The following is a 13,252-nucleotide window of genomic DNA, read 5'->3' as shown; positions in this document are numbered from 1 at the left end:
CAGGCAGGGGAGAGATGAGAGATAGATAGATAGATAGATAGATAGATAGATAGATAGATAGATAGATAGATAGATAGATAGATAGACAGACAGACAGACAGATAGATAGATAGATAGATAGATAGATAGATAGATAGATAGATAGATAGATAGATAGATAGATAGATAGATAGATAGATAGATAGATAGATAGATAGACAGAGGAAGGCAGGCAGGCAGGCAGGCAGGCAGGCAGGCAGGCAGGCATAGACAGATTAGGACTACATTGGATGGATGGATGGATGGATGGATGGATGGATGGATGGATAGATAGATAGATAGATAGATGATAGATAGATAGATAGATAGATAGATAGATAGATAGATAGATAGATAGATATAGAATATATAGAGATGATAGATGTTAGATATAGATGAGAGAGAGATAAACAGAATATAGATGAGAGAAATAGAGAGAGATATGATAGAGATAGATAGATATAGATGAGAGAGAAAGATAAAATATAGATGATAGATAGATAGAATACATATATAGATGATAGAGATAGATAGAATATATATAGATGATGGATGGATGGGGAGAGAGAGAGAAAGAGAGAGGGAGGGTGGGAGGGAGAGAAAGGGAGAGGGGGGGGAAAGGGGGAGAGAGAAAGAGAGAGAGAGGGAGAGAGATTGCAGAAACCACTTATTTGTATGTTTTCAGGAGGATAGGATAACTCCAGGAGAGCAAAATCCCTCTGTCTGTAACCTATGGTAGTTACCCACTTAACGGTATTCCTCAACCGTGGTCCCTTTAAGAAGGATGGACTTCAACTCCCAGAATTCCACAGCCAGCATGGAATTGAAGTCCCACCCTTCTTAAAGGGACCACGGCTGAAAAAAGCGTTGCTTTAGTTTAGTGAATATGAGACGTTGTAGCTTTTCCAGCATTTTGGGATCCCCAAATCCTTTGCAATTTGGGGAGATGGAAGCCCGCACCGTGTCCTCAGAATCCAAGTCGCCCTCGACTTTACCGCAGTTCATTTAGTGTCCCTTCAAAGTTACAACATGGCTGGAAAAAAAAGGGACCACTTTTCCACACTTACGACCGATGCAAGACCACCCCTACCCCATGTGTCTCATGGGATGAGAAATCCAGACCCTTGGCAACGGACTCCCACGTACGACCTTTGCAGGGGGGGGGGTTGGACTAGAAGACCTCCAAGGTCCCTTCCCGCTCTATCCTGACTGATCGATTAACTTCCTCCTCTTTCTTCCCTGCTGCGCTTTATGGAACTCAGAGTGCGCCCCAAATGCATGTCGCAAAGGTACGGAGGGCTCGGCTCTCCCCTGCATGCATCCCCCTCGCCTCCCCCTCCCTGGTCCCCCCCCCAATTGGTGGGGGCCTCGTGCATGTGGGGAAGGGTCTGCAGAGAGGGGGAGGCTGGAACGTCTCAGGCCCAACGGGGTCACCCGTGTCTTCTTGCTCCCACGGGGGAGAAATCCCAAAGCTCGGTTATTCTGGATGGATATTTTATTAAATTTACAGGCTGCTTTCTTCTCCCTGTCCAGAGATCTCCGGGTGGGGTTGAGGTTGCATCCAGGATCCCGGGAGATTTATTCATTCGTTTGTTTGTGTGTTTGTTTATATGTTTATGTGGTCATTTGCTCATTTGTGCATTTGTTCATTTGTTTATGTGGTTATTTGTTCATTTCTGTATTTGTTCATTTGTTAATTTGTGTATTTGTCCATTTGTTTATGTGGTCATTTGCTCATTTGTGTATTTGTCCATTTGTTTATGTGGTTATTTGTTCATTTCCGTGTTTGTTCATTTGCTCATTTGTGTATTTGTTCATTTGTTTATGTGGTCATTTGCTCGTTTGTGTATTTCTTGATTTGTTTATGTGGTCATTTGCTCATTTGTGTATTTGTCCATTTGTTTATGTGGTCATTTGCTCATTTCTGTATTTGTTCATTTGTTAATTTGTGTATTTGTCCATTTGTTTATGTGGTCATTTGCTCATTTGTGTATTTGTCCATTTGTTTATGTGGTCATTTGCTCATTTGTGTATTTGTTCATTTGTTTATGTGGTTATTTGTTCATTTCCGTATTTGTTCATTTGTTAATTTGTGTATTTGTCCATTTGTTTATGTGGTCATTTGCTCATTTGTGTATTTGTTCATTTGTTTATGTGGTTATTTGTTCATTTCTGTATTTGTTCATTTGTTTATGTGGTCATTTGCTCATTTGTGTATTTGTCCATTTGTTTATGTGGTCATTTGCTCATTTGTGTATTTGTCCATTTGTTTATGTGGTCATTTGCTCGTTTGTGTATTTGTCCATTTGTTTATGTGGTCATTTGCTCGTTTGTGTATTTGTTCATTTGTTTATGTGGTCATTTGCTCGTTTGTGTATTTGTTTATGTTGTCATTTGCTCATTTGTGTATTTGTCCATTTGTTTATGTGGTCATTTGCTCATTTGTGTATTTGTCCATTTGTTTATGTGGTCATTTGCTCGTTTGTGTATTTCTTGATTTGTTTATGTGGTCATTTGCTCATTTGTGTATTTGTCCATTTGTTTATGTGGTCATTTGCTCATTTGTGTATTTGTTCCTTTGTGTATTTGTTCATTTCTGTATTTGTGTTTTTGTTCATTTGTTTATTTGGATCCCGCCGTTTATGATTTTAACAAAGAAGTCCAGGTGGCAAATAGATCTGACAGTTTTTCTTCCTCCTTCTATTTTCGCCACAACAGCCCTGTGAGGTTGGGTTGGGCTGTCAGAAAAAGTGGGGGGAACTGGTTAGAAGTCAGCCAGCTGGCTTTCATGGTTAAGGTGGGACTAGAACTCCCAGTCGCCTGGTAATTGGCCCAGAGTCATCCAGCTGGCTTTTATTGCCTATGGCAGGACTGGAACTCCCAGTCGCCTGGTGTTTGGCCCAAAGTTATCCAGCTGGTTTTCAAAATGTCTAAGGGAGGACTAGAACTCCCAGTCGCCTGGTGTTTGGCCCAAAGTCAATCTAGCTGGTTTTCCTGACTAAGGAGGACTAGAACTCCCTGTCACCTGGTGTTTGGCCCAAAGTCACCCAGCTGGCCTTCATGCCTATGACGGGACTAGAACTCCCAGTTGCCTGGTGTTTGGCCCAAAGTTATCCAGCTGGCTTTCATGCCTAAGGAGGGACTAGAACTCCCAGTCACCTGGTGATTGGCCCAAAGTCACCCAGCTGGCCTTCATGCCTAAGGTGGGACTGGAACTCCCAGTCGCCTGGTGTTTGGCCCAAAGTCATTTAGCTGGTTTTCGTGACTAAGGCAGGACTAGAACTCCCAGTCACCTGGTGATTGGCCCAAAGTCACCCAGTTGGCAGTCATGCCTAAGGCGGGACTAGAACTCCCAGTCACCTGGTGATTGGCCCACAGACACCCAGCTGGCCTTCATGCCTAAGGTGGGACTGGAACTCCCAGTCTCCTGGTGTCTGGCCCAAAATCATCCAGCTAGTTTTCAAGCCTAAGGAGGACTAGAACTCCCAACCTCCCGCTTTCCAGCCTGGTACCTCAACCTCTGGACCAAACTGGCTTCCTTCCTCTAATGGGAGATCTTCGATCTCCATCCATCAACCCACCAGTGATTCTCTCCTTTTCTTCGTTTCCCCTCTAAATTAACGTCTTTCTTCACCGGGGGGATCCCAGAGATTTGAATGGGGTCCCTGAGTTGGGGGGGGGCATCCAGTGGGACGGAGCAATGGGGAAGGGGCGCTGATCCATTTTTCCTGCCCCCCCCCAGCTTAGATCTTTCGGAGCTGGCCAAGGCGGCGAAGAAGAAGTTGCAGGCGGTAAGTGAGATGGTTTTCGAACTCAAGACCCGGCTCGGGCTGGGCTCTCCTCGTGGCCACCTTTCCTAATCCTTTAAGGTGGGCCAAGTGAGGTTTCTAAGGCAGCATTTCTCACTTTGGGCTGCCGGAAGAGGAGGGGACTTCAATTCCCAGAATTCCACCCCCCCAACCGGGGGAATTCTGGGAGTTGAAGTACACACATTTTCAAGGCGCTGAGTTTGGGAAACAAACCTATAACGTTTTAAAACCAACATACAACATCCCCTTTCTGTCCATCCACACTTTCCCACCCCATTCAGCGAGGCAAAATTTAACACTGGTGTGAATGACCCCTGGAAGGATCCCATAAGATCATCTATTCCATCCCTCCGCAACGTGCAGAAAAAGCGATTTAACCAGTGTTTCCCACTGTTAGTAGCTTTAAGAGGGGTGGACTTCAACTCCCAGAATTGAACTCAACCCCCCAAAGCACGCTGGCTGGGGGATTCTGGGAGTGGAAGTCTTCCCCACTTAAAGCATGTTTCCTGGGGGATTCTGGGAGTGGAAGCCCCCCCTCTTAAAGCATCCTGGCTGGGGATTCTGGGAGTGGAAGCCCTCCTCTTAAAGCATCCTGTCTGGGGGATCCTGGGAGTGGAAGTCTTCCCCACTTAAAGCATGTTTCCTGGGGGATCCTGGGAGTGGAAGTCTTCCTCACTTAAAGCATGTTTCCTGGGGGATTCTGGGAGTGGAAGTCTTCCCCACTTAAAGCATCCTGGCTGGGGATTCTGGGAGTGGAAGCCCTCCTCTTAAAGCAGGCTGGCTGGGGATTCTGGGAGTGGAAGTCCTCCCCTCTTAAAGCAGGCTGGCTGGGGGATCCTGGGAGTGGAAGTCCTCCCTCTTAAAGCAGGCTGGCTGGGGATTCTGGGAGTGGAAGCCCTCCCCTCTTAAAGGATGCTGGCTGGGGATTCTGGGAGTGGAAGCCCTCCCTCTTAAAGCAGGCTGGCTGGGGATTCTGGGAGTGGAAGTCCTCCCCTCTTAAAGGATGCTGGCTGGGGATTCTGGGAGTGGAAGCCCTCCCCTCTTAAAGCAGGCTGGCTGGGGGATTCTGGGAGTGGAAGTCCTTCCCTCTTAAAGCAATGTTTCCTGGGGGATTCTGGGAGTGGAAGTCTTCCCCTTTTAAAGAAGGTTGACTGGGGGATTCTGGGAGTGGAAGCCCACCCCTCTTAAAGCCCTCAAGGTGATACATCGACTCTAAAGGGTATCTCGTCCCCATTTCCGAGCCCGAAAAGGACTTTCAAATTGGGTGTGTAATGTAATCTCCAATAAGTCTCACAACACTCTGCCGTTTCTATTCATTCTGGGAAGTTGCAACCTTGAGACCTTGTTCTGCCCATCTGCGGAAGGGGCCCGTTATACCTGCTCCCTGGCACCCAAGCCCACCCCCCACAGCCAAAGCCCCCGTGCCCCAAATCCCCTCCTTAAATTACACCCAAAGCTGAATGTTCCTCCCTCCTCGGTTCCCCCATATAGCTAAGCAACCATCTTTTCGAAGAGCTCGCGATGGATGTCTACGACGAAGTGGATCGCCGCGAAAACGACGCCGGTAAAAGCTTGAATCTGTTTTTTCGGGGAGCGGCTCTGTTCTTTCAAGGATTAAGGACTAGAAACTTGCACAGGCTCATCAAAAATCCTTCAGCGCCATATGCAGGTTTCTTGGCCAAATGGGGACCCTCCCCCCCCCCCAGGCCTGTCCAAATTCCGGGGCGGCTGACAGGGAAGAAGGCTGGCGCTTTGACTAACGGTGGCTGCTTCTTCTCTGCTTTCTCACCCCACAAAAGTCTGGCTGACCACGCAGAACCACAGCACTCTGGTGACGGAGCGCAGCGCGGTGCCCTTCCTGCCGGTGAATCCCGAATATTCAGCCACACGGAATCAGGTTATTCTCTCTCTCTCTCTCTTTCCCCCTCCCTTTCCCTTTCTCTCTCCCTATCGTCTGTCTGTCTCTCTCTCTCTCTCTCTCATTTATCTATCTGTATCATCTTTCAATCTGTTAATCTATCTGCCTTTTCTCTCTCTCTCGCCATACACAGACATATATATGTATTTCTACTTACGTATCTACCTATCTCTATTTCCCTCTCTCGTTTTTCTTTCTATCTACGTATCTCTCTCTTCATTATCTATTATGTATCATTTTCTATCATCTATATTTATCAATTATCTACCTATCATCTCTCTATATCTATCTCTATATCTATCTATCTATCTATCATCTATCTATCATGTCTACCTAAGTGTCATTTAGCTCTCGCTCTCTCTTTCTGTCTCTCCAAACACAGATTCACATGTATGTATTTCCACCTATATACCTACCTATCTATCTCTAGTCCCCTCTCTCATTTTTCTTTCTAATCTACATATCTCTCTCTTCATTATCTATTATGTATCATTATCTATCATCTATATTTATCAATTATCTACCTATCATCTGTCTATATCTATCTCTATATCTATCTATCTATCATGTCTATCTAACTGTCATTTCGCTCGCTTTCTCTCTTTCTGTCTCTCCAAACACAGATTCACATGTATGTATTTCTACCTATATATCTACCTATCTCTATTTCCCTCTCTCATTTTTCTGTCTTTCTATCTACATATCTCTCTCTTCATATGTATCATTATCGATCATCTATGTCTATTTATCAATTATCTATCCATCCATCCATCCATCCATCAGTATCTGTCATGTCTAACTGTCATCTCTCTCTCTCAATGTCTCTCTCTCTCTATATATATATATGTTATATATAAGAACACACACACACACAAACACACACACATATGTTTTCTTAAATTTTCGTGGGCACTTACATGTATGGTATTCAGCTTTGTTCGGCTATTTTCCCACGTCATTATAGTTGTGCTTTTAAAGTTGTAGCAACGTTTCAGCAGAATCTCATCTGCCATCATCAGGCTTCGGTATTGTGTTCGTCTGTGAGTCAGACTTTCACAGCCGTTTCTGTTTTAAATTTGGTACTAGCCTACTGCTGTGCCAGAATGGTTTTTTCTTCATCCTGATTGGTTGGGAGTCTTGGTCTGTGTTTATTGGTCTTGGAGTTTGCTGTGTTCTGCTTGATTGGTTTTTCTAATATCTTCTGTCTGTTTTGTGGCTTTTTTTGTCTTGATTGGCTGGCAACATTGTGTTCCTGTATTGGAGGCTTTTAGTGCGGCTTGGCTCCGAGTAAATGGATGGCTATCATTTGTTAGGAAGCTAGGTTTCATCTGGGTGCCTGGTTGGGGTGTGTTTGAGCTGGAGGTATCAGGGGGGATCTGTTTGTGCCCAGGTGTTTGCCTGGCTTGTGGTGTGGAGATTTTTTTGTTTGTGAGTGCAGGCTTCCAAATGATTGACAGTCTGGTGGAATCATCTCTTCTATTCATGCTTTCAGGTCTTTTTTCAATCTCTATGGCTTCTCTGATAATTCTGTGGCTGGGGGTTTTCTATAGTGGCTAGGGTTTTGGTGCCACTGAAGTCGACGCTATGACCTGTGGCTTTCATGTGTTGGACGAGTGAGGAAGTGTGTTCCAGCTTTTTGACTGCATTTTTGTGTTCATCCAGGCGGTATTTATTCTTCTATTGGTCTGTCCAATGTATGTGGCCGGGCATGATGCGCAGGGGACTTCATATATGCCTTGGTTTTCCAGGTCAGTTTTATCTTTGGGGTTTCTAAGGATGGCTGCTATATTTCTCGCTGTTTTGAAGGCAGTCTTGATGTGATGCCTGTGCAGTATCGTACTGATTTTGTCTATAGTACCTCTTATGTAGGGCAGGACAGCTGTTCCATAGGTCTGTTCATCTTCTAGGTCTCCATTATGTCTCAGTGTGTTTTTGTGGATCAGGCCTGTGATTTTGCTTTTGTGGAAGCTGTTGGCTGTCAATATTTTAGTCAGGGTGCATAGTTCAGTCTTTATGTGTGTCTTGTCTGCCAGGCGTTTGGTTCTGGCGATTAGTGTTTTGGCCACGGAGTTTATCTGTGCTGGGTGGTGGTGGGATTGGGCGTTGAGGTAGCGGTTATTGTGTGTTTTCTTCTGGTATATGGTGTGTCCTCGTGTGCCATCTGTTTTTTTGTAGATTAGTACATCTAGGAATGGTAGTTGTTTGTTTGTTTCCGTTTCCATGGTGAATTTGATTTTGGGGTATGTGCTGTTTAGGTGTTTTAGGAAATTGTTTAGGTTTTCTTTTCCATGGGGCCAAATCACAAATGTGTCATCGATGTATCTTAACCATAGTTTGGGTTTGAGGGTGGCATTAGCCAGGGCTCATACATGTAAGTACCCGCGAAAACTTAAGAAAACATATATATGTTGTGACTCTGGGATTTGAATCTGGTCCGTCAGCAGATGGGAGCTCAAGTGAAGAAGACCTGGCACTGAGATTTGAGCCTGCATTGTTGAGTGATTTTGAAGGTAGCCAGGATGAGGAAGTGGACTTAGCTATGAGAGACAAACCTGATTTATTGAAGGTGTCAGACTCCTCCCCCGAATCTCCCTCTCTGATTACACAGCAGCGGGGAACAGATAATCAGGAAAACGTGCCAGAGGTTTCAAGTGAGGAGGAGGGCTTTGGGGGATCTTGGCTTGACGTGAGAAATAGACGGAGATTGAGACGTCAATCTCAATTGGGAAAGAAGCGTCAAGCCAGTGATTAAGTAATGAGACTAACACGCCCCCTTAGGGGATAAAAGGAAACGGATCGGCTTGAGAAATTTGCCAGAAGCAAAGTGTCTTGTTAGAGCGAAAGTACTGTGAAGAGTATCTGAGGCATTGTGATTTATAGGCACTTCGGGATTGCCAGACAGATTTCAGAATTACTGCTGAGGACTGGAAAAAAACTCAGCAGTTATCTTTATTGGGGTTTGTTTTTGATTGCTCACCTGTGGATACAGATGAGAGATAACATATATATATGTTTTCGTAGATTTTCACGGGTACAGGTATGTAGGTCAAGGTGTGTTCGGGTCTTTTCCGGTACGTGTGTGTGGTGGGGGCTGGTGTGCTGGGCTGGTTGGCTGCGCTGCTGCCTCTTGATTCGTTGATGGAGTTGATGTTGGTATAATGGGCTGTGTGATGGCCTTGTGAGTTTTGTTGTGGAGATATCCTGGATCTTGTGCTGTAATCTCCTGGGTCGTTTGTTTTGTAGTGATCTTTTTTCCATGAGCCTCTTGTATTTTAACAGCTTAGGTAATGGGTTGTGTGATGGGCTTGCGAGTTCTTTGGTTCCTTCGAAATTAATTTCATGTCCTGTGGCTTTAAGGTGCTGGAAGAGGGAGGAAGTATTCTCTTCTGACTACGTTTTTGTGTTCTGCGATGCGTGCATTTATTCTCCTGTTGGTTTGTCCAGTGTATGTGGCTGGGCAATTGTTGCATGGTATTTCATAAACTCCTTGGTTTTCTAGCTGGATCTTGTCGTTGGGGTTTCTTAGGATGTTGGCTATGTTTTGGGTCAGTGCCGAAGGCTGTCCTGATATTGTGTTTGTGGAGAATTTTGCTGATTTTGTCTGTGGTGCCTTTGATGTAGGGGAGGAGGGCGATACCGTTGTCTTGTTCTGTATCTTGGTTTTTGGCAGGTATCTCTTTTCAGATTAGATTGGTAATTGTGTTCGTTTGGAATCCGTTGGAAATTAATACGTTAGTGAGGGTGTGTAGTTCTGTTCTCAGGTGGTCTTTGTCACTAGGTGTTTGGTTCTGGAGATGAGGGTCTTGGCTACGGAGTTGATCTGTGCAGGGTGGTGATGGGATTGTGCATTTAGGTAGCAGTTGGTGTGTGTTTTTTTCCGGTAGATGGTGTGTCCTAGGGAGCCATTGGTTTTTTGGTAAATTAGGACGTCCAGGAAGGGAAGTTGGTTGTTGGTTTCTGTTTCTGTGGTGAATTGTATTTTGGCGTGTAAGTTGTTAAGATGTGTGAGGAAGTTGTCCAGTTTTTCTTTCTCGTGTGGCCAAATTACAAAAGTGTCATCTACATATCTAAGCCAGAGTTTGTGTTTGTGTTCGGATTTGTCTAGAGCGTTGGTTTCAAAGTGTTCCATGTATAGGTTGATGACGGGTGAGAGGGGTGAACCCATGGCTGCTCCTTCTATCTGTTTGTATCTTTGTCCATTGTGGATGAAGTATGTGTTGGTTAGGCAGTGATTGGTCAGATCTAGGATGCGTTTGGCGGGGTTGTATTTGTTTTGGATGGCTGTCAAGGCTTCTTTGATGGGTACTTGGGTATATCCCTCTTCACAGCAGAAGACCAAGGATACCACAGCAATAAATCTCACAAGGTCATCACACAACTCATTATCCAAGCCGTTACTACACAGGAGGCTAATGTTAAAGAGATCAAAACACAAAACGACCCAGGAGATTACAACGCAGGACCCAGGATACAAAAACAAAAGAACTCGCAAGCCCATCACACAACCCATTACCTAAGCTGTTAAAACACAAGAGGCTCATGGAAAAAAGATCACTACAAAACAAACGACCCAGGAGATTACAGCACAAGATCCAGGATATCTCCACAACAAAACTCACAAGGCCATCACACAGCCCATTATACCAACATCAATTCCATCAACCAATCAAGAGGCAGCAGTGCAGCCAACCAGCCCAGCACACCAGCCCCCACCACCAGTATATATAGAGAGACAGCAGCTCCGATCACACACTGCTTGCACGGCACGAAGCCGAAAGCAACAGCCTGAAGATGGCGAGTCGGGCCTCGCCGAAACGTCGCCAAGATACTCTTAATCTTACACAGGAAAAGACCCAAACACACCTTGACCTACATACCTGTACCTGTGAAAATCTACGAAAACATGTATATATGTTTTCTTAAGTTTTCGTGGGTACTTACATGGAAAAAAGATCACTACAAAACAAACGACCCAGGAGATTACAGCACAAAATCCAGGATATCTCCATAACAAAACTCACAAGGCCATCACACAGCCCATTATACCAACATCAATTCCATTAACCAATCAAGAGGCAGCAGCGCAGCTAACCAGCCCAGCACACCAGCCCCCACCACCAGTATTTATAGAGAGACGGCAGCTCCGATCACACACTGCTTGCGCTGGCACGAAGCCGAAGCACCAGCCTGAAGATGGCGAGTCGGCCCTCGCCGAAACGTCGCCAAGATACTCTTAATCTTACACAGGAAAAGACCCGAACACACCTAGACCTACATGCCTGTACCCGTGAAAATCTATATTTCTGTCTCTCCATACACAGACACACATATGTATTTGTACCTACGTATCTATTTCTCTCATTTTTCTGTCTTTCTATCTACATCTCTCTCTCTTCAGCATCTATTATCTATCATCTATCTCTATATCTATCTATCTATACATACACACACGTATGTATTTCTACCTATGTATCTACTTCTCTCTCTCTCATTTTTCTGTCTTTCTATCTACAGTATCTCTCTTCCTCCCTTTATTATCTCTCTTTATCTATCTATCAACCACCTATCTGTCATATCTATCTGTCTCTTTCTCTCTCTCCATCATCTTGACTTTTTCGACCACCCTTCACTGAGACCCCCGGGAAACAGACATTATCCCAATCCCGGCTGTCTTTAGATTTTCAGAGTGTCAGAACCATATGTGGAGTCAAGAGAGGCAACCACCCCAAATCCCTACATAGCCACAAGCGAATTAAGTCCAACTTTCTTTTGCATTCCATTGAGCGCCATCTAACTCCGGGAGGCAGGTGCTGACTGTGAGCGGGGATCCGTTTTAGCCATAAGGTAAAGGTTCCCCTTGCACACATGTGCTGGTTGTTTCCGGCTCTAGGGGGCGCTTCTCATCTCTGTTACAAAGCTGAAAAGTCAGCGCTGTCCAAAGACGTCTCCGTGGTCATGTGGCCAGCAGGTCTCAACGCCTTCGAAGGCGCACGGAACGCTGTTCCCTTCCCACCAAAGGGGTCCCTATTTTTCCACTTGCGTTTTTTTTTTACCTGCTTTCGAACCGCCAGGTTGGCAGAAGCCGGGACAAGGAACGGGAGCTCACTCCATGATATGGCGCTAGGGATTCGAACCACCAAACTGCCGACCTTTCTGATCGACACTGTTAGGAATTGATAGTCAGCTAACAGTTGGGTTGGAAATATATAAGCCAGGATAGACATTCAATACTGCCTCTTTAAGGGAATGCTAAAATTGTAATTGGGTGTGGTTCCTCAAATGGCTGTTAGATGGAGTCAGAAACCTGGGTTGTTCTGTTGTTGGTAGTTGCTAGTTGGTCGATGTTCTGATGTTCACTGTTTTTGGTTCCCTATTAACTATTGCTGATCGTCGTTCTCCTTGGACTGCTGTGATTCTTTTACTGAACTGTTTATGATACTAGACTTTGTTATTTGGATTATCCCTGGATTGAATACTGACTACTTTAACCGTGTATGACTTGGACTGTTTGTTGGACTTTTACTGGACCCGTTTACTGGAAGTAAAACCTACATTTTACTATTCAGTGTATCTGTGTGCTGGTCGTGTGTTATTCAACATCACTCTCACTACGTCTCCCTGGGTGCACTCATTCTCCTAACAGGGAATTACCTCAACAGACACGCTCAGCGTCTTCGCCACCGAGTCCCCCCTTCTTTTAAGCCATAAATCTGTTTTAACTGGACGTTCACGTATGCAAGTCCAAGTTTTTGCAACTAACTCTTTATTCTTAATAGCTGCTCTGGCCCACCTCCCTGTCCCGGTACCTCCGACGGATTTTGGGCACATGCTCAACGTTGAGCCTTGCGAGCGAAGTTTTGGGTGGTCTCCATGCTCCTGTCAACTGATTGAAATATTTCTCGGGTCTTTTTAGAGTTGCCAACCGAAAGAGAGGGGGGAGCAGTGTGGCAGCTTGCCAACCGAAAGCGCATTTCATAATATATTTTTTTTCAAAGATAATAACTAGGGAACCAAAGTTTCTGCCGTGCAAAATTCTAACTGGAGAGCCTGATGGATGACTCTGGGCTATGGATGTGTCCCATTGGAGGATACGGATTACGATACACTCAGAGAGGTGGAGGGAAAACCAGGGTCAAGGGTGACAGTGAATGATGTGTTTCAGAGTCGGCTGCACCCAGGCAGTGCCGGCATGTTAACTCCCAATAAATCCTTTGGAAGTTTGGCTCGAGACTCCTGATTTAAATGGGTGTGTGTGTGTGTGTGTGTGTGTCACTGCTAGAATCTAGACAGCTGCTTCTTGGGGGAGTAGAGAGCTTCGGTCTGACCGCCTCCTTTCCTCCCTTGCCCGCAGGGACGGCAGAAGCTGGCCCGTTTCAACGCCCGGGAGTTTGCCACCCTCATCATCGACATCCTGAGCGAAGCCAAGCGGCGCCAGCAGGGCAAAGGTCTGACCAGCCCCACTGGTGAGTCTGGAGAGAGACAGCGGGGGGGGCTGTGGGCAGAGGGG

At 45.4% G+C, this 13,252-nt stretch overlaps 1 protein-coding gene across 1 annotated transcript in view; it reads left to right on the top strand.

Moving 5' to 3' along the window:
* GIT1 (GIT ArfGAP 1) overlaps positions 1-13,252 on the top strand; it is an 82,850-nt gene that overhangs the window by 56,021 nt on the left and 13,577 nt on the right. Inside the window, 5 exon segments of the mRNA XM_087924350.1 lie at positions 1,281-1,307; positions 3,761-3,809; positions 5,319-5,391; positions 5,627-5,724; positions 13,097-13,208. Coding sequence (XP_087780476.1) covers positions 1,281-1,307; positions 3,761-3,809; positions 5,319-5,391; positions 5,627-5,724; positions 13,097-13,208 — 359 coding nt within the window.

The sequence above is a fragment of the Pseudonaja textilis genome, chromosome 1 (assembly GCF_049901715.1).
Source record: "Pseudonaja textilis isolate UNSWEBS1 chromosome 1, rPseTex1.2, whole genome shotgun sequence".
Taxonomy (NCBI): domain Eukaryota; kingdom Metazoa; phylum Chordata; class Lepidosauria; order Squamata; family Elapidae; genus Pseudonaja; species Pseudonaja textilis.
This window is presented reverse-complemented; position numbering and strand designations above follow the sequence as displayed.